Raw genomic sequence first — 26,095 nt, 5'->3', positions numbered from 1 at the left:
CCGCTACATTCTTTTTATTGTTTGGATATGGGAGGATCTGTAGCTAATGACAAAGTCATCAGCGTAGAGAACACTGTCAATTGTAGGCGTTAAGTTTTTTATTATATTATTTATTTTAATTGAAAATAGTGTTGTGGATAGGATACTTTCTTGTGGAATATCTTCTGTTACATTTTTTGTATCTGATAGAGTTATTCCCATTCGAACTTTGAAGTTTCTAGTACATAGGAAGTTTTTGATAAATAATGCAAATCTTCCACTTATGATTTCATATCTCCAAGCGGTATCATAAGCTTTTTCTATGTTGAAAAATATTGCTGTCATATGTTGTTTTTGATAAAAGTTTGTCCTACGAGAGTTTCTAATTTAATAATCTGGTTATTTGGTCGATTATTCCTCTTTTTTTTTTCCAAAATCCTGTTTGAATAGTTGTGATTTGATTGTTTTTTTTCAAGTAGCCATGTTAGTCTGTTGTTGGCTATATGTTCCATTGTTTTACATAGGCAACTAGTTAAAGCAATGGGTCTGTAGTTTTGTAGGTTAGATGCCTCTTTACCTGTTTTAGGTATTGGGATAATTGTCATTTCTTTTCCATGTTTCTGGGAATAAGTTATTTAAATCATAACATTCAAAGTTTTTCATATTGATTTTGTCCTTTTTCTCTTGAATGTTTCTTGGAGGCATATTACAGATGAGTTTACTTAATCTATTAGTAATTGTGATTCTTTGTAGTTAGCCTTTAGGCCTTGGCAATTCCGTTGGATTATCTTATGGTTTACTATAAGGATTTTTCCTTTAGTTTGCTATTTTTTTGTTTTTTTCAAAAGGTTCATGCTTTTTTAGGTTTACTGTTTTTGTTCTTCGTTTTTTTTTTATCCAGAGAAGCTAGTGTTTATTTTTACCCTCTTTTTATGTGATATCTTCAGTTTGTTTTAGTGAAGTTTGATGACTTTGAGTTGGTGTATTTTTTTCCTTTCTTAAATTATATTCTGTTGGTGCATTTCTATTTGTTTCTACGACCTCTATTTTTCAGATTTGTTATTTGTATTTCTAGTTTTTTAGTTTGATCTGTCTCTTCTTTGTGTTTTATTTGTATTTTGTTTTTTTTTTGTTTTTTCTTACTTTTCCAAAGATTGGCGATGTTTTTCAGCTTTAGATGTTTCAGCTATATTTTTTGATTGAGTTATCTATTTCCATCTCTTCAGAGGGGTTTGATTTGTTTTTTGTTGGGGATTCTCTTTTTGTGTTTTTGTTTTTGTTTTAATTTTTTTTTAGAAATTCGTCCATTCATTTTGGTCTATTAATTCATTGTATTTGTCTGTTTGCTGTGAACTATTTAGGTTTGCTTTCCCTGCCATTTTAGCATAGGATTGATTCTTCATATATCCTTCAACTATACCTTATCAGAGTCAAGAAGGAAAAACGTGTAAGAATATTTTGTTATTTGGTGTAGCGTTATGATCAGTTCTTCTCGCAACTAATTTTTTGTTGAAGTTGTTATTGTCTCCAAGATTTTCAAAATTTTTATTTTGTAGTGATGTTAATATCAATAGTGAATCTGAAAGTATGATGAATTTTTGGTAATTGTTGTTTGAGATAATGTCAAGTGCTAGTTTTATTGCGTATGCTTCTGTTGTAAAGATTGAGCTTTCTGTTGGTAAAACCTTTTTTAAAGGTTTTTATGTTAGCTACTGCTGTGCAAGCTGTCTTTTCATTGTCCAAGAAAATACCACTCCATGGCTTACTGAGCATTATCATTGATTATATTTCTTACAATAAATCTTTTATTATGCACATAACCAGTCTTTATGTCATTGTAAAGATGACGATTAACCACATAAAAAATAGATGTGTAATAATAGTGAATAAGAGAAAGTGCTTTGATAATAATATATTTATTTGATCAAGAAATTTATATACATACTAGTGCACTTACCATATCTACGATTTCTTCTTCACAATCAGTTCGATGGAAGTAGGACATTATGACTCATGGTGGCCTTTCTTCTGTCAAGTGAAGTTGTAAAAATAACACTCATGATAAGAACAAATAATACAAATTTATAGAATCTATTTTATAAGAGTGAGAGAGAATCGAAAATTTCCAACTGAAATCTTTATTTAATGAATTTAATGAATTCAGGCAAGTCTGTTCAACAGTGCAGATATCTTAACTGTAGTCTCTGAACGTATATACCGTTCACTGAACAAAACAGGAGAGGGTAGAGCGGTAGCCCTTGATATATCTAAGGCTTTTGACAGGGTATGGCACGATGGTCTTCTAAGCAAAATTAGATCATATGGCATCACTGGAAGAATACATAATGTAATTAAATTCTTCTTAAGTAAGAGAAAAATCCAAGTTGTTCTTGACAGTTGTACATCTAAACAATATTATATAAATGTGGGAGTACCTCAGGGGTCCATCCTTGGACCTTTATTATTCCTGATATTCATAAATGACCTCCCCGATAAAATTGTCACCACTCTCTATAACAGGCATGAGGGGAAAACAAATGAACACATATCTAAGGAAATGGCAAAAACACTAGAGGCTGACTTCCAATCTGTAGTGGAATAGGGACAAAAATGGATGGTCACATTCAATGCTGCCAAAACTAAGCTTGTTTTTTTCAATAACTACAATAAACCTTCTCTACCGCTAATAGCAATGGCCAAGAACACATTGCCTGAAAGTACTTCTTTTAAACTCCTCGGCCTAATATTTACAGGGAACATGAACTGGAATATATACATTGAGAGCATTGCCAGGACCGCTGCAAAGAAGGTGGGCTCTGTCTACCGTGCTAGAAAATTACTTATGCCTGAAAGTATCCTATACCTCTATAAGGCCACCATTCGCCCATGTATGGAGTACTGTTGACATATTTGGGCTGGTGCATCTGCTGCTTGTCTCTCACTCCTGGACAGGATTCAAAAGAGAGTCGCCAACCTGATAGGTCCTGAACTGTCATCTAAGCTTCAGCCTCTGTCCCATTGACGAAATGTTGCATCCCTCTGCCTGTTCTACAAATACTTTAATGGTGAATGCTCTGACGAACTGCAAGCACTTGTACCTCCTCGCCGTGACTACCCCCGACAAACCCGACAAGCAACTAAGTCCCACCCCTTTACAGTAGAGATCCCTAGGTGTAAGAAAGTCTTTTACTCTAATAGTTTCTTCCCCAGAACTGCAAGTCTTTGGAACTCCCTTCCGGGATTCTGCTTTCCCAACTGTACTGACATGCAGAAGTTCAAGTGCAATGTGAACAAACATCTTTCTACTCATCTCCCTTCATAGTGCCCCTGCAAATTATGCTCTACTTCAAAGTGGCACTGTGCCTTGTTTGGGGTGAAAATTGAATAATAAAAAAAAAAAAACATTTGCAGAAGGCAAAGGAGTTCAACAACCGAAGTATTATAAGCATGATAAAGACAATTGTCTGAAACATGTAGATAGTATAGCTATTATAAGCCATATTCATATATTGACAACTCATTTTTCGAGTGTGCCTTTTAAATGTGTTTTCGCATCTCTACAGGTCTGTTGTGCCTCAGTTTTAAATAGACTTTTCATCACTAACATCTATGAATGCATATCAGCTCATTTGTTATAATGGTAAGAGTGTCCACTAATAGGCCAGGATCTGAGGTTCAGTCTTCAGTGAAGTCATAAAAATGCTACTTGGTCCCTACTTGCTAAACACTAAGCTTTATAAGGAGAGGATGAAGTGGAGTAATACTGTTATATAGCCAGTCAGAGTGTATATGTACTGTATATATGACGTGTATATAACACATGTATAAACGAGTCTCTACTATTGATGTTCATGTATTTCATTTGATCGTTTTTAGTTATATGTATATTTTTAATAGTTTATTTGTGGGTATGTGTGCGTGTTCACATATAACCACAATAAAAAGACAGATATCATTCCATGGGGTGTACATCGGAAAATAGAAAAACATTCTTTTCATCTGGTTAATCTTGCGTTGTCAGCTTCTTGGGGAAAAAAAACTTACAACAGAAGTCTTTATTGTATTTACAGCTTTTATTTTCTGATGCTTCCCTATTGAAAAAATGCATGCTGGTCTTCAGTTCTACATCTTAATTATCGATCACCCCTCTGCTTGGGGCCATCACGATTTGTTGACCGTCTCCCTCGACTTCCAAGTGCCAACTCCTGTTACTGACTGACTTAACAAACTTTCTACATGTAAATCTAAAATTCATTACATCATCAACTCCATGTAACCAAAGACACAAATCGGTTGATCTATTTGCACCACATATTTTGCTCTAACATTCTTAGTGAAAACATAACTATCCGAATGACATTTGATCCATCAAGTTACATTCCAGGAAACCATTTAATGTAAATATTTTTATTCTTGTAAAACAACTTTTTGCATCGCTAACATTTTTTTATCTAAGCAAAAAGAATCATCATAATCAACTATCAGCAAAACTAACTATTTTCTGGGAAGCTAATAACATAAAGATCTCGGAAATAAAAATATAGTAGCTAAGAAAAAGGAGCCTTCAGGTTGCTATCGACTATAGTCAGCCACTTAGCTTTTTATTTTTAGATGCATCTGTAACGTTAACCTTTGAAATTTTTGTTCATCTGCCATGCTTAAGTGTGAAATAGTATTTTTGTTAGTTTGTCAGGTTAAGTTTAAATATTATTATTTTTTTTTTTTGTCATGCATAAGTTTATAGTAGCATTTTCGTTAGTCTGTCATGTTTAAATTTATAATTGCGATTCTGTTGGTGTATTCAAGTTTAAGATAATATTTTTCTTGCTCAATGCATGGATTTAATGGTTGCACATTAAGAATGGATTTCTCTTTTATCTTCTAGTGATGTTCCGAAATTGTTCCTCACTTGCGGAGCAGAACAAATCCGTGTTTGGCACACTCCATCACAGAAAGAATTACTCCGGATTGTCGTGAACAACATGACATGCAATGCTTTAGACATTTCCAAAGACGGATCAGTGATTGTTAGCGGTAAGTGTGGCAATTATCAACATTTTAAGTTATGACTAATGTGTATTATTGGCTCACAACGAGCTTTCACACAGGTCTTCAGATATCTTTCCCTGAAAACAGCCTGTGATGTTCTCTGGAAGCTGAGAGACAACACGTCTCCCCAGGTTTCCAGTACTCTCCACCTCTTTCGATAACATTTGCAAATAAATTTGCATTATCGCAACAGCTACTTGCCATTGATTTCTCATTGGCAGCAGCTGTTGGTCTTTGCTTGGATTTGAGTGGCAATAAGTCTCCCCAACATCCCAATTCTCTTTGCACTTATTTGGTTGAGGTCTGGTCAGTTCATCGGTCTTTTCTTCCTCCTTGGCTCTACTTGGTTATTTGGTCTTGATTTTTTTGGGGGGTGGGGGGCAGTGATGTGTCAATGTGGGTAGGGTTGGGTTTGTATTATTATTATTATTATTATTATTATTATTATTATTATTATTATCTACTGACATTAGTGTTTCATGCTTATGTAATCTTTAGTGTAGGTAATAATAATTACTGCCAGTTAAAGAATTCAAACACAGTTGCAAAGTCACCTTTGAATCTGTAACCTGATACTCTACTCCCAGGCCAACATCAATTAACATTGGACAGAAAAGAATATAAACTCTACATAACACACACACACACACACACACACACACACATATATATATATATATATATATATATATATATATATATATATATATATATATATATATATATAAACCAGGTATTATGACTATAAAAGCACAAATAATTTAAAAAAAAATAAAACACAAAATAAAAACTGCACTAGTAACATATTACTGGAAGCTCAAAAAAATTTGAGCACTTGCCAATTAGTTAAGTGGAAAATAATTTGACTAACTAGTACATGTAGAAATTTAGATACCCATGTAGATTATGCCTAAATGAGAAATCTGAAATTCTAAACTTTAAAAACTTTCAAAATCTATTAAACTGTAGAAGTGAAATAGGAATCAATTTGATATGTGGAATAAATTTTACTTTAGGATAGCAATACATAAGAAAAATAAAATACAGTTATTAAAAAAATAACAAGCACACATGTTAAAATAAGTTCAACACATTCACAAAAAAGGGCATATAACCTTATACAAAATAGGACAATAGTATAGAAAGTAGAAGTCAGTCAAACCTTTGTCTTAATGAAGCTCGGCCATTGGATAACGAACACTTTAACTTGTGGCTGTGAATAAAAATGAATCTGATTGGTTAGCTAGTTAAACTAAATAACATATGGATATATAAAAATGTAAGCATTGTAGCTTAAAAATTCCTTACGGTGATAAAATGCTGAAGATTCTGTGTAGCTTAATTGTCATATATGTTCATTTCAAATAACTTACTATATATACCGATATACATGCACACATGAAAGAGAAAAAACGATTAACAGTCGTTTCTGATAGTGCAGACTTTTTCCTAAAATTGATGTTGAAATTTGAAAAGTAATGTTTTATTTCCTTCTTTATTTGGATTCTTTGTATTCTTGAGGTCGCCACTCGGTTGCCCCTTCCCTTTCCATGTTACTTCTTTTTCATTTATTTATTTTAATTTTTGCAGCATGGAATGATGGCCGCATCCGTGGTTACTACCCAGAGAGTGGCAAATTGATGTACCAGATAGAGAATGCACACAATCGTGGCGTGACATCCATCGCATTCATATCTGATGCAAGTCGCATCATCAGTGGAGGAGGGGAAGGTCAGGTTCGAATTTGGGAGGTGAGCACAGGCTACACCCAGAAGAAGGATGTGTTCAAAACGAAACTTATTGAGTCAATGAAAGAACACAAGGGTTGTGTAACACAAATCAAGGTTTTCCCCAATGACCATCAATGTGTGTCAGTCAGTACAGATGGCACTTGTGTAATTTGGAATTTGGAGTAAGTAAATCATTTCCAGGTACTTATGTAGTTTACCAACCATGCTGAAATTATAACATTTTAATTTAGAAACCCTTTCTTGACGTGGGAAGGGGATAACGTTTTGTAACTGGGTATTTATGCAGAACCCTGCTCAAATGATACTGTTATTATTTAGAAACCTATTCTTAACATGAGGAGGGAAACATGTTTTGTAGCAGGGTACTTATGCAGAATACGGACTATGCTGAAATAATAAAGTTATTATTTAGAAACCCGTTCTTAACATTTGGAGGAGGGCTTTGGTAACTATTCTGTATGTTCATTTAATAAAAAAACTAAAAAAACTGTGAAAATTTGAATTTAACTTGAAAATCCTATCTAAAACATACTATGGCCTGTATTCTATATAAGTGTCCATTCCTTTTTTTTTTATATATAAAACACTGTATACATAAATATCTACAAGATACCCCATTGAGAAACCACAAACTTGTACAACATATTACTTGCCATTAACGTTTGTTTTGTTTTGCAGCATGTCAACCCTTTTTAGGTTATTTAATACTGAATTTAGTTGATTTTTTTGTAAGTTGTGCTTCAAGTTCTTAGTGTCTTCAGATATTTATTCATGTTTTTTTATTCTTTTTTATTGTACGGTGTATCAACTCAGTAGAAATTACACCTTTTGTTAGATTCCGTTGTAAACATCAGCTTATTTTTTTTATGGAAATCTCTCTATACAAAGCATGAAGCCACTTGATGTAAGAAGCTAACAATAATGAAAGATGATTATCAAACAGACAAGAGATGCCTATTGGTCTTCAGCTTGTAAAGAACAAGGTTATAAGTACGAAAGATGATGCCCATTGGTCTTAGTCTTAAAAAGACCAAGGCTATAGGGAGGAGGAAAACAGTCAGCAGGGAGTTCCACAAGCCTACAGTTCTTGGAAAGAAGCTACTGTAATAGGAAGCTGCGTTACAATGGGGTATCAAAACAGCGAATTGATGTCGACCACTAGACCAATGAGTCAAACAAGTTAGAACAAAGGAAATACAGAATAGATCAGACAATTCTGCAGAACACATACCATAACGGAAAAGACTGAGACTAGTGACATTACCTGTATAAAAGATAGGTTGTAGCGAAGAAGAAAGGGTGAGGACAATCAAATTACAGATAAATTTCTGCATTATTAAGAACCTTCAAATGGGACATAAATTCAACAACCTAGATATGACAACAGTACTCCATATACGTAGTTTTCTTTTAAATATTCTACCTGGAGAAGTGCATATTCTCAGATTTGTTTCTTTATAATATTTTTGTCAAGTGTGTTCTAATCTAGACAATTTGTCAATATAAGTCATATTATACATGCCTCCTGGAATAGAAAGCCAATTGGAGCTGCTTCCATACCAAGGAGGTAAGAATGAGTGACATTTCTGTTTACAATATCGAGTCTTGATAATATAACTTGTTCTTTTCCATTCTCATTTTCATAGGATCATCATTTGTTCTTTTTAATTTGTTATTTTATTGCTTGTATTTTATTGTTGATGCAAAAATTCAATATCTTCTTTCACTTACTTCTTTGTACATTCAAAGTTATGCCGCATATTAACCTCAAAGTTCTTTACGGGATTTATAGGATAGTATGCAAATGTGATACTTAAATAAATAGAACAAACCTTGAGCATTTGGTATTGCTGTAATCACGAAACTTGATATGCGATTAACAGGGGACAACAATGTCATCACCAATAGGATACATGAACACACTGGACAATCCAGACTATGTAGAAATATGGATAAGATGCTTTGAGGTGCTGTCCACAGTACAGAAACTAAAAGATAAACGAAGCAAAGGAGAGCAAAATGAAATTACTCATATGTTCCTTGCAACAGTTGGATGTGAGGCAATTGAAAAAGTTTCAAAGACGGCATATCTAAGAAATTTGGAAAAGCTGAGCTTACAAGAAATTGGCGAGATAATAAAAATGAATATCATATCAAAGGAAAGGTTAGATAATGACTAGGGCTATGACAACTGAATATTCTTTTCATTGTTTTGACTCTCGAGTATATATCCGACACAGTCAGACACAATTAATCAACCAAGAACCACATCACTCTATATAAAAGCATATAAGATATCAACGGATACACACTCGAGAGTCAAAACAATGAAAAGAATATGCTGTTGTCCTATTCCTAGTAATCACTGGAAGAACAAAGTTTCTGGAAACAAGACAGCAGCCCGATGAGTTTATTGTATATACGCCAATTAAAAGAAAGAGTAAGATCTTGCAAATTTGAAAAACTTGGCACTGGTAAAAGGAAGGGGAATTAATCATGCTTCAATGGATAGAAGGTATTTATGAGCTTTTAAACATAATTGTTAATTTAACAAATTTACAAACATCTATAGAATTTGTGCAGCAATTTGAATTGATGAACAAATGTAAGCAACAATCGAATGATGTAAAAGCATATTGGACAGGCGGACACGAAATGTTATGGAAGTTTTGTGGTAAACGGTGTCAAGAAAAAAAAAAATTCTCAGCTCTCGGTAAGACTTGATCGATGTGCAAAAGAAAAAAATCATTCCTCGAATATGCGCAGATACAAACGTTGAGGAAATCAAATATACATAAATGATAGACGCAGAGCAGAAATTTTCACAGAAATAAAAATAAATGGGAAATATTTTCACAAGCTCGTCAATACTGGCTCTGACATAACCTTGATTCCAGTAAATTCTTAGCAGATTATAGCCAAGGCTAAAAAAAGTCAATCTTGCAACTAAAACAATTCAGACACTTTTGAAGTCAGGTTTGAAACGAAACATCGCTTTAAGATGATATTTATTAGTCATGGCATGCACTAATGGTCACAGACTGCTATGTATAGAGGTATTAAAGAATGACACAGCAAAATTAATTCTATGGAGTCAGAAGATCAAGAAATTGGATTATTAAAAGGTTATAAGGCAAGCATTCGATTGAAAGAGAACTAACATTCTAGATTTATCCAAGCGGGACAATTACCCATACATATTTTACTTATTGTAACATCAAAACGTCAAAGCTAAAAAAATAATTTACCAGAAAAATTTAGAAAAGGTCAGTCAAGGGTAAAGTGAGTGGGTGTCACCAATAGTCACGATTAAAAAGCTTGATGTATTATCCAGGCTAAGTTTTCAAAGCAAAAATGAAGAAGAACATAAAAATTCAGAGGATAAAATTATACTATGGATAGAGATGCAGTGCTATCTTTTAAAACGCTATGCAGAGAAACCCAACAAGGCCCAATACCAAGCAGAATACTTGAATGTGTAAGAAAAAATGTGTGAAGTAACTGTTCTATAGCAAAGAGATCTTTATTAGTAAATGGAAGAGAGTGGCATTATATATGATGAAGACACAATAGTGCCAATCTAAATTTTAAGGAATATTTTTTGTTCAGGATGCCATGTTACTTACCATGTAAATGACATAAGAACAAGAAACGTCACTGTTTACAGCAATTGATGATTGTTCATTTTTTGTTGCAGAAATTACCAACGTGATGCTGTATTATTTGCCAACACATTGTTCCAATGCGCGTGTGTCCATCCTGAATGCTGTCAGGTGATAACCAGTGGCACAGATCGAAATGTGGCTTATTGGGAAGTGATTGATGGTTTGCAGATCCGGTCACTGGAAGGAGCCAAGTCAGGATCCATTAACGCCATGGATATTTCGGCAGATGGGAAATGCTTCATCACTGGTGGCGATGATCATCTTCTCAAGGTCAGTCTTTAATAGTACAGTAGAACCCTGGGATACGGTGGCCCTAGGATACATTTTTTTCAGGTTGTGATGTGGAAAACAATGTTTTTCCAACCCCTGGTTATGATATTTGCTCCATCTTATGGTGTTATTTATAATGTTATTTGATTATATACATGTGTATTATATTAATAATTTTTGTTACTAATCTTTAATCTGGGGTTCTACTGTATTAGCAATTTTTTAATTTTATTTGTTAGTGAATAAAAATGTATTTAGTTGGTTTTGTGATATACACAGATCTTTAACAGCTGTGCATCACTTGTGTTACTGAGAGGAATAACGTGATGGATATAGTGTTTAAAAAGTTCAAAAGTTCATGATATTTTACGAATCCTGTTGTGTTGATAGGGCAGACATGAGTCACATGTAATGTGATAATGATATTGTACCCTTACCAATAGCATGCAGAAGAGATGAAGTGATTAAATTTATAGCGATATCAAATTTAAAATAAATTATTTTTACATAATGGCTTGAATTAAAGTTTAAAATACAAAAGTCAAGTATCATGGTTCAGTTGTGTTCGAAACAGAAACATTTATCAATATCAAAGAACCTACTATTGCTGGGCCATTCTGCTTGTGCGGTGATAAAACTTGTGATGTTAGGCTGTATAAAGATGTTAACTTTGATCAAAATCAGACTGTTCCTTCTTTAAGTAAATTTTTTCGATTATCGATTTTTGATACTTATCAGAGACATTCTGATACAAAACCTATCTAAGAATACTTCCAGACAAATAAAGTACATTTATGTGAAATTTATAAAAAACTGGCTTAGCCGTTTCGGAGTCCATGGAGAACTCACCCACACATTCACACACAGACACAAAGTACCTTTATCTATAAATACAGATAGAGATATGTATATATTTCAACTTGAAATAATAGATTCACTGTCTTTTTTAACATACTACTTATGTATATGTGACAACAGTTGTAAAGTTATCTAATTTGCATATTGATTTTGAAAAAGGATGTGATTTAATTAACTTTTCATTGTGATTAGTCACACTCATTCGAAATGCACGATATATGTTTTTGCTTGAGTGATGATGAAATAGAAAAGAATGAATAAAGACATGGTCGTGGGAATCTAATTTTCTACTGTTTATATATATATATATATAACAAATTACCACGTGACTAGAAAAAAAAAATATATATATATAAGTAAATTAAAAAACAATCCCTACATTTATTTCTACAATATACCTGAGGATGATAGAAGTACTTCTGTCGAAAGCGCTCGCGATTATGGATTCAACATATACAATTTCGAGAAAAACACAAAAAGGACTATTCGGAGATTGGAGAAGATAAAAAGGAAAATTGTAAAACAGAATAATTCCGTGCTATTTAATAATATTTGTCTAAATATATATATATATATATATATATATATATATATATATATATATATATATATATGCACACACACACACACAGACACATATATATGTATAGCCCACATGCATAGATCATGATGTTAAAATCATTTGATCTGTCTAGACTTATTTGAATAACATTTACACTTCATAAATGTTAATTTCAACTAAAATTCTCTCCATGGTACACGCTGGCCAAGGGGTATGTTCCTTGCTAATGGAGTCAGAAAGGATGAAACACTAGGTATTGATATTTTATAGGTTTCATTTTAGATGTTTCCATAATTATAGTAATATATATATATATATATATATATATATATATATATATATATATATATATATATATATATATATATATATATATAGTCATCCACATACAGTACTGTTTCACTGTCTCACAGCTCATTAGTGCAGCTAGACTAGCAAGTATCTCAAACCAGGATTGAAACTCGCCTGCCAAGGCGATATTCAGCGTTTTTTACCATTACATTATTTGGCTGTTGCTAAGATGAGTATGCGAAATTACAATGTTTAAACATTGTCCAAACGCCTAAGCTCTATTTGTTTTACACAAAGAGCATTGCTTTGTACCCTAGTGGCATTTTGTTAATAATCGGTATATCCAAATAGGTTGGATGTAAGATATTCTTGAGAGTCTTTCGAAGGGTAAATGCTCAATTTTAAGTACAAAACAATATTAATAAGAAGAATGGATGAAAAATAAAAATGTTCTTATGCTAATATACAGCTAACCAGCAATAATCAGGATTATTTGTTTGTCTACTTAAAAAAAGATTCCAACGGCTTTAATAGAATTATGGTAACATTTAAAATGAAACCTATACAATATCAATTTAAAAACAAAAACATCAAGTTTATTCAATTGCCATGATTAATTTTCATGTTTCAGTTGAATTAGTCATTTTAAAACCATATAAAATGTATCTTTGTGAAGTAAGTTTATTAAAATTTTTGATAAATGGGAATTTATTGTAATTTAATTTAAATAATTAAACACTAATTCCATAACAGTACTTATTTAAATGCTTATTTTAATAAATTAATTCAATATAGGGGGAAAAAATAAATCGACCAGAAAACAAAATGAATTTATTGATAAAAAAAAAAATGTAAACTACAATTTTTTTTATTTTTTATTTTTTTTTTTTTTTGGACTACTAATCTCATCTTGTGTATTATTTGCGCAACGTTTTAGTTGATGTAACCTCCGTTCTTCTTTAGGTGTATCTTGTCAAACTCAGAAATCTTTCTGTTGAACTCGGGAATCTGCCCCAAATTTCTAAGGAAACCCTTTATTTTGACTCCTTAAATTCATATTAGAATTGTCTGCAAGGACCCTTGGTATAGTAGATAAAGTAACTGGTAAAATTCAGTTGTAAAGTTACACTTTTCTGGAGGATGAAGGCTCAATCTTCAGTGCGACATTAAAATACAATTGCAAATTATTTAGGACTGCTACTCAGTCATGGCGGATGGAACAAGAGCATGCTACCCCCATTGATTAAATAAGGGTTCCATTCAAAATTTTGTGTCAATTCCTGAGTTCAACAGTAAGATTTCCAAGTTTGAAAGAATACACCTGAAGAAGGTCAGAGGTTACATCGACTAAAACGTTGTGTGAAGACGAGAACATTAATCTGAATGATCCAAATCATAGAAATTGTTTTGATTTTAATCAAATTTGTTTAACAGAAAAATCTTTTGTCAATTCAAAAGCTTTTTTTTTTAATATTTATTGATATATTCATTTCAGTTTTTAAAATTTTATGAATTTAATTTTTTTTTCTTTAATTATTTGAATTCAGCTATGACCTTATTAATTGTAATCAATTGAATTTAGGCATGACTTTAAATTTATGCCTGACTTTTTTGATTTTGATTAAATTCATTAATTGAATTTATGTTTTACTTTATTAAATTTGATTAATTGAACTTATATCTGACTTTGATAATTTTAATTAATCAAATTTATATCTGCTTTTAATTTTAAGTAAATTCAGATAAAATTTTATTAATTTTCGTTAATAAAATGTTTATGGTTTTATTAATTATAGTTGATAAAATGTTTTTTCATTTTATGAATTTTATATATATAAATCATTCTAAATATAAATATTATATTCATAAAATGTTTTGCTTTTATTAATTTTCGTTATAATTTCGTTTATGACTATTAATTTTAATTAATGAAATGTATATGTAAGTTTATTAATTTTAATTATTCGAAATTGTGAATGACTTTGTTAATTTGAATGACTTAAATGTTTGACTTTATTAATTTGTAGATGTGGGATTATGATGAAGGCAGAGTAATTTTTGTGGGAATTGGACATGGAGGCAGCATCAAACGTGTAAAAATTAGCCCAGATCAAAAATTTATCATCAGTGTGGGAGACGATGGCGCCATTTTACAGTGGGAAAATCCAATCAAAAATGAACCAATTCAAGAAGAAAACACAGAAGATACGACAAAAGCAGAAAATTAAAGATTATATTTGCAATTGCTCTAATTTCATTGATGACATCCAGCATTCCCAATTTTCAAAAAAACATATACAATAAAATTTAAAATTTCTCAATTGATATTTTCTTAATTTTTGAGATGAAGTCTAATTATTCATATTATTTGGATTCTCTGGACTATTGTTCTCATCTTGAGTGTCATTTTCATAATGTTTTGGTCAATGCAACCTCTGATCTTCTTCAGGTGTATCTTGTTAAACTCGGGAATCTTCCTTCTGTTGAACTGCATGGAATTTACAATTGCAAATTACTTAGGATTTCATGGTTAATAGAACAACAGCATTTTACTCTGGTGAACTAAATAAAGGGGTCAATTTGAAATTCCGTGCAGATTCCCGAGTTTGATAGAAAAATTTCTGTGTTCGACAACATACACCTGAAGAAGGTCAGAGGTTACATTGGTTGAAACGTTGTGAAAATAGCACTCAAGATGAGAACAATAGTGTAGTGGAGTCGGGAAAGGTGAAAGTAAGAAAACACGACGACTGGTAAGAATACGAAGAACATTTATATCCAGAACAGGGTTAGTGATACAGGAAGATTAGTAAGTCCGTGGGGAGTCGTCTCTGTATGACATCCTGATAGCTCTCATTGAGCGATCTATACTTGCTGCATATATGGCTAATGGATAAGTCCATCTTAGTGATTATAAGGATGTGTATGTCCCCATAACACCCCCCTCCCAGGATTTTTGTTCCGGGTGAAAAACATTAATATTTTTTCCTTTTTGGATCGATGATAAGGGGTTCAGTAACCTTTCTCTTCCTTGTCGATCGGCACTGTTCTAAGTTTGCTTGGGGAGGCTCGATATCGAACATATCATATAACGTATCGCTAGCTTCTTCCTCAACTTGAGGTGTGTCTTTGCCATCGTTACGACGACGTCTAATTTGATTTATATGTCTCTTGTGAGTGGTGGTAGGGCCTAGAACAATTTAGGTTGTGTCTCCAATTCTTTTGTCAATTGTTACCTGTTCCCAAAACGATGTATTGTTTCCGTATGCTTTAAAGAAAACTTTTTCTCCTGGGTTATATATTTTTTGTGGGAACGGTAGTGGTCCTACCTGAATTTGCTTGTTTTGGCAGTAGTTTTTCGAATATTGGTCGTATTTTTCGTGCAAACATGGTCTCTGCAGGAGACGTTGCCTCAGAGGTATTTGGGTTCGGTGTGATCCTGTAAACCTCTAAGAACTGTTGTAAGGCCTTATCTGAAAGTGTTCCTATAAGCTTTCTTCAATGCTCTTTTCAAAGTGTCTATGAAACGTTCTGCCTGTCCATTTGATCTTGTATGATACCGAGGTATAGTAAAGTGTTTTATTTGAAAACTGTCGCAGAATTCCTTAAAATCAGTTGATGTGAACTGTGTCCCGTTGTCGCTGACTAAGCAATCGACAATGCCAAATTGGGCAAAAAGTTCATGGAGGAAAGAGATAGTGACCCCTGTGGTGGGTCTCTTGTACCGAGTACTTCTGACCATTTTGAATAGCTATCTACTACAATCAAGTAGTAGACATCCTCCATTGGTCCTGCGAAATCCACATGTATTCTCGACCAAGACTGGTCTGTCTTTGGCCATGGTTTGTAGGTGATTGGTGGTGTTGTAGCTGCTAGAGAACAACCCTTGCAAGAATCCACCAAATTTGAGATGTCTAAATCCATATTTGGCCAGTATACATAACTCTGCATAAGGCTTTTCATCCTATTCTTCCCTGTATGTCCTGCGTGAAAATCTCGTTTCTGTAAAGTCTTGGGTATAACCACCCTTTCACTATATACTAGTACGTTGTCACACAAGGAGAAAATGTCTGCTATCTGTCGATGTTTTTCTATGATTTTCTGTTTTGTGGAGCAAATGAATTCGTCTTCTTGGGCTTCGCATTTTATTTCGTGTAGAGTAACTGGTAGTTCTTTAATCACGTTAAACATCAGATTCTTGATCTTGCTGTCATTTTTTAAAGAAGCAATAACAGTGTCTTCTAGTTTTTCGTTTTAACTTGGAATTAGCCTTGACAATCAGTCAGCATGACCAATTTTTTGTGAGGGTAGGTATTCTAACTTAAAGTTATAGTTAAGTAAGATCGTACCCCATCTCAGCATTCTGTTTGCTGTATACACAGGTAGTCCTTTCTTCGATCCGAAGATAGTTAGGAGTGGTTTATGGTCAGTTTGCAAATTGAAAAATCTTCCATGCAAATAAGGATGGTACTTTGTTACTGCAAATATTATTGCGAAGGCTTCCTTCCCGATCTGCGAGTAATGTTTTTCCGAAGGTAATAACGTGCGTGACGCATGTGCCACTAGTTTCTTGCTTCTATCCGGCATTCTGTGTAGTATGCAAGCGCCTATCCCATGAGAGCTTGTGTCACTGGCAACTATGATACCTAATTCTGGATTGTAATGTGTAAGAGATAGGTCGGACGTCAGTGCAGTTTTTATTTTGTTGAATACCTCCTGGCATTCAGATGTCTATTCCCAAGTACTGTCTTTCTTCAAAAGTTTGTTAAGTGGGGCCCAAAGATTATGCATGTTGAGCTTTGCAGTTCGGCGACATTCCCGGGAGTTGGCATGTTCTTTATTGCAGTTGTCCTGTCAGGATCTGGTCTCCTTCCTTCCTTTGTCAATTATGTATCCTAGGTATTTAATTTCTTCTAGAAGAAATTTGCACTTTCCTTCCTTAACTTTGAAATCAAAATCCTGTATTCGTGAAAATACTTTTAGTATGTGCTCTCTATGTTGTTCCTTGGATTTGCTGATGATAATTATATCGTCCAAGTATTCAGTTGCGAAATCGAGTCCGTCTAGCATAGTATCCATTATTTCTTGAAAAATCGCTGGAGCGACCTTAACTCGAAATGCTAGTCTATAAACCCCTGTGGTTGTTTATGCAAAGTAGCTTTGAGCTATTTTCCTCCACCGGAATCTTAAGATAAGCCTCATTGAGATCGATCTTAGAGAAGATCTTACCTCCGTTCAGTTTTGCGAAAATCTCCTCGGGACTAGGCAGTGGATAATGGTAGTCTTTCAAGATAGAATTTAGCCCAATCGAAAAATCAGCGCAAACGCTGATTTCCTTCAATTTTTTTTATGTACATGGTAGGAGCCGCCCATTGGCTGAATTCCACTTTTGATAAGATGCCGGTCTTGACTAGTCTGTCAAGTTCCTCATTAATTTTCTCTAGCGAAGCGAATGGTACGTTCCTTTTTTTTCCTAAAAACTAGTTCTGCATTGGGTTTCAGTTCAAATTTGGCTGTTGCTTTCCTACATTTACCCAAGCCCGCTGAAAAAAATTTCAGGAAAAAGCTTTTTTAGATCCACTTTAAGTTCTTGTTTTTCTGTAGAAAACGATTCTACTTTATGGCAAAAGGCGTTGATCGGTACATCCCACAGATTAAATTCCTGAAACCGATCGGTCCCAAACAAATTTTCTGTGTTCTTGAGCACATATAATTTAAGTTTTTTCATTGTACCATTAAAAGTGACATTTGTAGTTAGTTCTTCAAAATTTATTTTTTCTCCAGTTTTTGCTGACTTGCCAGTTTTATGCATAGTCGGCCTATTTAAATTTCTCCACGTCTGTAAATTTATTATCAATAAGTCCAACCTTAAGTCTAACTGTAATTTAATGTCCTTTTTTAAAATTCTAAGACGTATTTTTGACTGTTATTTTCTTCTTTCTTATTCATTCTCGTCTGTTGAACCCGAATTTTACTTTTTCTTCTGCCATTTGCAGTATGAGCTTTTGTGTCCTAGTTTTTTGCAATTAAAACATTCTTTGGTATGAAAAAGGCAATCCTTTGACCAATGCAAGTTTCTGCAGCGAAAACAAGGGGTTCAAGGTTTCTGAGTACCTTGTCTTTCGTGCTAAAGTGGAAGATAGCGTTTAGTTTCCATTTTGTTTTTTGGAGAGTACCCCTTAGTTCTTCTCTGTATGTTCTTTATGTGTGCAATACCAGCTTCTTCGATGTTCTTTGAGTCCTTCTTGATACTAATGATTCTTTGGCAATCTTTTCGCTAGCTTTTGTACAGTTAAGCCTGGTTCACTTTCCAGTTTTGACAAAACTCTTTGACAGATCTCAGAGTCTCTTGTCAAAGTTAACCTCTGGACGAATATGAGGCACTTGAAATCATTGGCACTCAATTCTGACAATTTAAAATCGTCACAGCGTTTGTTAACAACCGAGGCGAAAGTCAAGTAGTCCACATTGTCTTTTTTCGTAAGGTTCAAGCATGTCCCCTGTCTTTGGAACAGCGACGATTTCGAACTAAATAGTTCAGTTAGTCATTTAACGGTTTCCGTAAACATCAGATCGCTAGTCTTTTGTGGCAAGATATAGTCAAAGAATTTGTCGTGTTCCGTAGCCCCTAATTTGCTGAGTTACAAACGGACTTTTTTTTGGTCTGCCCAATTTCCACAGTTGATATTGTACAGATCTTCATACCGTTTGAAATACGTTTCAAATGTTTGATTTTCTTTAGGACAGTAGGTGAAATTATTTATTGTACTTAGCACCGCACTATGGGAAAGCGCTGTATCGCTCTCTGTAGCTTGATTCTTATTCATTAAAACCTGGAGTAGTGCTTCAGTTCTCTTTTTCTGCTCTGTTTGCAATGCAAAAGTCTGTTATCAGCTCTCTTTTGCATTTGGATCATTCTTTCTTCTGCTTGCTGTAGTCTATCGTCAGCTCTTCTTTGCTGGTCCATTTGAAATTCAATTAGACGGGTTATCATCTCTTTCACATCTTCCATTGTGTCTCTTTATTTTATTTTCTCAAAGAGAATTTTTTTTTATTCTTTTAAGGGTATTTGTAACTTAAACGGAAATCACAGCAAAGGAAAAATTTTATAATTTATGGACTAGTATACTCTTCAGTAGTTGTAGCAGAAGTGCAAAAATTATAGATTAATTTTGCATACACTTATTTTCTCGTTGACACGTGTTTCTTTTGTCTCTGATATGCCAATAGTTCAGAAATGGGTCAGATTTTTGTTTTACCGTAGAGAAAAAAATAGTACAATATACTACATACACCATGCAATATACAACATGAAATATACAATACAATATAAAATATACAATATTACACATGCAATGTAAAATATACGATATAACACATACAATGTAAAATATACAAGTGGGTTTGTGTTCAGCAAAGTTACGGTTTAAAAAAAATATTCTGGGTTCCGGTTTTCAATAATAGATATTGGTATACGAGCAGTATTTTCCTCACTCCGCTGGCGAGCAAAAGTTTAACTAACCGAAAAGAGTCTTTATTTTAAAGTGCTTTAAAAAATTGACAGGTGAAAATAAAAAAATAATAGAAGGTACCATTTCCTTTCAATGTGTGTGCATGCCGTTGCAAAAAAATGGGTTGGACGAAAACAAAAAGAGAAAAACTTTTTTTCTTTTTTTAAGTCATCAAAACAAAAAATTGGCTTCCCAGCCTGTAAAAAGTCTATCGCAATAACTACTTTGTCATAAAACAAGAATTCATTTCCCGAAATTTCCATAACAGAGAAAAAAAATCTTCGACATAAAGTCCATATGTAATTTGCATAAACAATTGCATTGACCCATTCTACGGCAAATTAAATCAAGATTGCTTTTCTTTTTTTTCTTCCTTTTTTAGCAAGCATGAAAAAAAAATTCTACTTACAATTTCTTTGAGAAGATAAATTTAAGTGCAGACTTTTCTTTTTTTATGTCGCAATATTTCGTTGTTGAACTTTTGAGATTTTGCATTGTAACTTAGAGAGTTTGCAATTGACTATTTCATACAGCTGGAGAGTTGAAGTTTTTGCGCATGAGTTTTTTTTGTTTTTTTTTTTAATTTTTTGTTTTTTTACATCCTTGTCGCCATTGTAGTGGAGTCGGGAAAGGTGAAAGTAGGAAAACACAATGACTGGTGAGAATACGAAGAACATTTATATCCAGAACAGGGTTAGTGATACAGGAAGATTAGTAAGTCTGTGGGGAGTCGCCTCTGTACGACATCTGGATAGCTCTCATTGAGCGATCTATACTTGCTGCTTATATGGTTAATGGATAAGTCCATCTTAGTGATTATAAGGGTGTGTCTGTCTCCACAACAAATAGTTCACAAGAATCCAAATAATACGAATTCTCAATTGATGTTAATTCTTCTTTTTTATTGATTTCTATTTTTTCCTTTTTTTTAAACTTTTGCTCACCCCAAACATCGCACTGTGATTAGAGTTCAGGTTATAAGGAGGGTATCCTAAGTGTGAAATTGTATAGCAAGATGTTTGTTCACATTACATTTAAATTTCTGCATGTTAGTACCGTTGGGGAAACAGAGAGCAGAAAGGGAATTCCAAAGGCAAGATGCAGCTGTCATAAATAAAGACTTATTTTCTGTTGTGGAGAAATGTCCCTGCTAGGTGATTTGGCCACACACTGATCAATCAGCTTACAGAGTGCATTAATTCCATTTTTTTCCTGAAGAACAGATGTGGCAACAGTACTCCATTTTAGAAGTAGAGGATTATGTCGTGAGTGAGATACCTTCTAGGACGATAGAATGATGCAATCATTTTTCCAGCAGTCTTGGCAACAGATTTGATGCAAATCTTCCATTTCAGGTCAGGAGTGAAGGTCAGACCCAGGAGCTTGTTAAATCGGAGGAGCTTCTTTGAGATGAGTCATTCATATCAATTAGGGCCAAGTGGGAATCAGAGTGTTTATGATGAAAAGATAGATGTGTTAAGATTAACCAACCATCTTTTGACCTATTACACCAGGGAGAGACTGATTGTTGGCCTTTGAAGTGCTGCCATAGATGGTAGTATCATCTGTGTATATGTTGATGAATAAACTTAGAATGTGATTTGGGAGATCATTGATGAAGATAAGGAAGAGAGTTGGGTTCAGTACACATCTTTGAGGCACACTAGCATTGATACTTTGACTTTGGGATTTCTGTCCATTCACAACTACTTGTATAAACTTATTGGAAAGAAAAGGTTCAATGGTTGAAAAGACATTTCAAGATATTCCATAGTTGGAAATCTTATGAAATAGATATTTATACCAAACCCTATCAAATGCCTTTGATATGTCAAGAGCTATTGCTCTAGAGAGAAAACCTCCATCAATAGATTCACTTAGGTTATGTGAAATTTCTCTATTTAACATTTAACACTCAATATTGTGAACATTGAAATCTCCAGATGTGAATGTTGGCTAAGGAATGAGCAGACGGGGTATGATCAATTTGCTTAGTGATACTCTTAACGATTGCTACTCCATCAGTGTGGAAATGGTAGGGGCAAATGTAAATACTGTCTTGTGAGCAAGTACTACTTAAAGCACATATAGGGATGTTTGGGGTCTTCTTTGGAGATATCCCTATAACAGGGGAAGCTATCCCTAACATAGGCACATATTCCATGCCCATGGTGATGTTGAAGGTTGGGTTTAGATGTGAACTTAAAGTAGTCTTTGAGGAGAAATCGGCTAAGAAAGCAGTTGAGTTAATGGCAGTTTCAGACAGGAACAACAGGCTAAATTTGGTCGCCCATAATTGGATTTCAACTTTTGGAAGCATGAAATGTAGGTCTCTGATGTTAGAGAAGGAAACCTTGTAGTGCGAATCTATGTTGGAAGTTGTGGTTCTGAGTTTTTCGCTGTTTTATTTGTTGGAATTTTTCATAGTTAGGTTGGAGAGTTTGTGGAGGGGCTTGGAAGAGTTGTCTAGAACAGGGCTGAGGGAAGCGAAAGAGAGAATAGGGATGGAGAAGAAAGTGAAGAGAGGAAAACTTTTGTAGATAAATGAAAAGGAAAAGCCATAGCAGTTTCCAATAATATGGTATTGAGAGGCCACACCAGAAGCTACTACATGGTCCAGACTCCATTCACCAAAAGGCAATGCAGCAACATCAGTATTTTGCATCTGCTGATAAGATGCCCTCCTTGGCAGTTAATCTAAGGTTCAGGTACTTGACTATCAGGTAGATAAAGTCAGTCCAGGAAAACATTTATCTCTAAGACTCTTATTAATAACATGACAACAAGAATAGAATAGAAAGAGAATTCAGTTTTCCCTAGCTACTGCTTGCACAAGACTATCGACTGAGTATACAGCGTTTTCTTCATTTATTAGAAACATTGCTCATTTGTTGAAGATAAGGACTGAGGAACAAAACAGAAGCGAGAGTTTCTGGGGTGCCGAAAAATGCATCCACAACGCCTTTTCTGCTCTCGTTAGAAAAAATAAACAAAAAAACACAATTAAGTATTGTACTTAGAAGTTCACATTTATTTTAAAGAAAAGATTATAGATAGGTCCTTCTCTCATGGTGTTACATGGCCTAAAGGAAAAATAACTTTCAATGGGAACTAAATCTGCCTAGTTTAAGGGTTCAAAGCTAAAGAATTCACCTACCTACCTTAAATATAAATGGTTTTTAAAAGACATGCTGAAAATCTTGTAAGAATCAGGAATGAAAATAAATTTGCTATTTCTTGCAAAACTATCCATTCTTTTTCAGACTAAGCCATGTCCCTGGCTTATTTCTTAGATGGCTGGACACATACTTAAATTGCTTGACAGCATTTGGGTGTTGGTAGGATGGAGTCTAAATCTCAACTGATTTTTTTTTCTGAATATCCTTTTAAAACATATTTATCTATTTGTTATCATTTAGGGGGTGCGCCCATCCTAATTCACATCTGCCCTTAAAAACTTTTAAAATAAGTTACATACAAAAAATTAATAGATAAAGGAATTGCTCTGCATCAAATTTTAAATTTTATTAATTCATTTTTAAAAGGATCAGTGCAAACACATAGCCACAATAATATATATGTGCTTGGTAAATTCTTAAACTAATAAACTCACCATTATGAATTATGGGATATGTATTCTAAGCAACATTGTATATAACATAGGAGCATTATGATTTTTTAAAAACTTTACTGTTTACCGATGTGCCACTAAAATTGTACCATACCGCCAAAAGAAAGAAAAAAAAAACATTAAAATTTAAAAATAATACTACCCTCATTTTAGGATTTTATATAACTGCTAGTTATATAAATGAACTAGTGGGACGCTATGGAAATTCCAATTACTTTATATAACTTACTGTTACTGATATCTCTATTGAAATAATGTATGCATGGTTTAATATTTAGAAAGAATTGTCTTTCTTCTTCCGTAAAAATGATTGGCATTGTCAGCTAAATATTCTTTAAATAAATAAAAAGAGTATCACTTTAAAAAGTTATTTATAAAATTGTGAGAATAGAATACACAGTATATCATAAAACAGAATGCTGTTGAAACAGGATGCATGAAAAAAAGATAAAAGGAAAAACGAATAAAATACAGGAATAAATCATCAAAAATGAGAGTTTTACCTTTTTCGTTTGGATCAACAAACGTCTTCAGAAAAAAAAAATGATCCAAATGTAACACTCTCGTTTTTGATAATTTATTACTGTGTTTAATTTATTTTTCATTTTGTCATAAAATTGTAGCAATTAGATGTCTATAAAAATTACATCAGAATAAAAAAAACGTAAAAAATAGGTTAAGTAGAAAAAAATGACAGAACTCGATTTTCGAACAATTCATTCTGAAATGAGTAAACCAATTACTTTTAACATTGCATTTTTTGCGAAGCCAGCAATCTCGTTTTTTTAAATAAGTGCAGCACATGATTATGTATATAAAAACTAGTGTTGGGACGATTAATCGGAATTGAGAATTAGAAAAATTGGAACTTTTTGGAGTATCGGAATTGGTATCAGAATCAGGAAAATTTGTGCCTATTTTCCGATGCCAAAAAACGATTCCTTTAATTATTGTTTTTAATTGATTTCGCTAAAAACAAAATCTTCCACTGCTCGTATTAATGATAAACTAATAAATATTTAACTCATAAAACTAAAAATATTTACATCATTCCCCACAAGTCTTTTTTTTTATGTTTTAGAAAATATATGCACATTTAACGTGTGTTTTTACAGTAACTGGGGAAAAATAACAACTTTGTAGTTAAATATTTAGAAATTTATAAGGAACCGGAATCTATAATTTTATCGGAATCAGGAATTTAGTGCAGAATCGGTCATTGTATCGGGATCAGGAAAAATATTGGAATCGTCCCATCACTACGACAAACATAAATAAGCATATTATTATACACTACAAAATTGTTCAACAAAGGCAGAAATGGAAAGGAGAAAATAAATCCGGAGAATTAAATTTTATAATTGTTTTTATTTTTATAAAAGATCAACAACTCAAACAGAACTGAAAAGAAAAGCAAAGGCGAAAATAAGTCTCCTAAAGTTCTCAGTTGCAGGGTAGCACAACAGGGTTAAAGTTTTTATAGCATTAGAAATGAACAGTCCGATAATTTTCTCAGTCAAGACGATTACACATCAAGTCAGAACATGAAGATGAAAGTTAAGGAAACGTGCAAATTGCCCAAACGTGCATAAATGCGCCAATTCCAAAATCATTAAAGTTTGAGGCAGCAGTCATTCAACAAAAGAACAAGAAAACCACATAAAATATTTAAGAGACAAAATCATGTCAGAAATAGAAAATAAAAATGAACTTATCTCCGACTTTAACCTTTGGATTAAATCCATGCAAGGAATATTAATTCATATACGATGATCTCATACCATCCATATACAGCATAATCACGTTGACACATCGGTTCCTGTCAGATCACCGAAGTTAAACAACGTTGAGCCTGTTCATTGTTAAAATGGGTGACCAATTTGATAATTTCAGGCGCTGTATGCAAGAGGACATCAACACCTCCCTGCAAGAGTTGCAAAAACCTAACATCATCATCTCTCCTAACAGGGATATACATGCGGCAGGGGACTGCTTGTTAATTTCATACTCCCATAGAAACTTCCTCCTTTGGAGGAAACCGGTTAAACCCGAATAGGTTTAGTGCCGACACACATACAAACACATGCTATTCATTTCTTTTATATTTTACTTATTTTTTATCTTTTCTTGTTATTCCTTCTTTTCATTAATAAAGGATACCCATGACTCACAAGACTTTAAGCCTTATTTAGTTAAGTTGAATACACGACTCGTAAAAACATGACAACCTTGTGTTGCAAGGTACCATAATGGGGAGATGCTTACTTCCATCTCGAGCTCCACCGAATTCATAATTTTATCTCCATTCAAGATACAATATCTTTCTATTTATCCTTGTTGCTTCTGCGAGATAGCACTCGAAACTTGAGGTCTTGTACCATCTGCCTTGAGGGTAGGAAATTTCAGATACATAAAATTTTTGTCTAAATGGTTGATTCATTTCACAACTCGCTTATCGTGTTTAGTTCAAACTGTAATTTCCTGTCCATCAGACATTGTTGATTTTTCAGCACAAGACAATTTTGCAT

The 26,095-nt window shown here is 33.5% G+C and overlaps 1 protein-coding gene and 1 long non-coding RNA gene across 2 annotated transcripts in view; one reads left to right on the top strand and one right to left on the bottom strand.

Moving 5' to 3' along the window:
- The window catches only part of LOC145284781 (cilia- and flagella-associated protein 52-like), a 56,947-nt gene extending 42,201 nt beyond the window's left edge, over positions 1-14,746 (top strand). The window contains exons 9-12 of the mRNA XM_080133748.1: positions 4,865-5,013; positions 6,619-6,940; positions 10,477-10,714; positions 14,453-14,746. Coding sequence (XP_079989874.1) covers positions 4,865-5,013; positions 6,619-6,940; positions 10,477-10,714; positions 14,453-14,653 — 910 coding nt within the window. The 3' untranslated portion in view covers positions 14,654-14,746. The remainder of the gene's footprint in view (positions 1-4,864; positions 5,014-6,618; positions 6,941-10,476; positions 10,715-14,452) is intronic.
- Positions 1-24,104, bottom strand: part of LOC145284783 (uncharacterized) — a 103,382-nt gene extending 79,278 nt beyond the window's left edge. The window contains exons 1-2 of the long non-coding RNA XR_013868880.1: positions 24,071-24,104; positions 1,937-2,007 (exon numbers count right to left, since the gene is read on the bottom strand). This is a non-coding gene — a long non-coding RNA (uncharacterized LOC145284783). The remainder of the gene's footprint in view (positions 1-1,936; positions 2,008-24,070) is intronic.
- Between the last annotated feature and the right edge of the window lie 1,991 nt (positions 24,105-26,095).

This window comes from Euprymna scolopes, chromosome 9 (genome assembly GCF_053919585.1).
Source record: "Euprymna scolopes isolate OS-2025 chromosome 9, ASM5391958v1, whole genome shotgun sequence".
In the NCBI taxonomy this organism is placed as follows: Eukaryota; Metazoa; Mollusca; class Cephalopoda; order Sepiida; family Sepiolidae; genus Euprymna; species Euprymna scolopes.
Note: the sequence above shows the minus strand (reverse complement) of the source record. Positions and strands in the feature narration are given on the sequence as shown.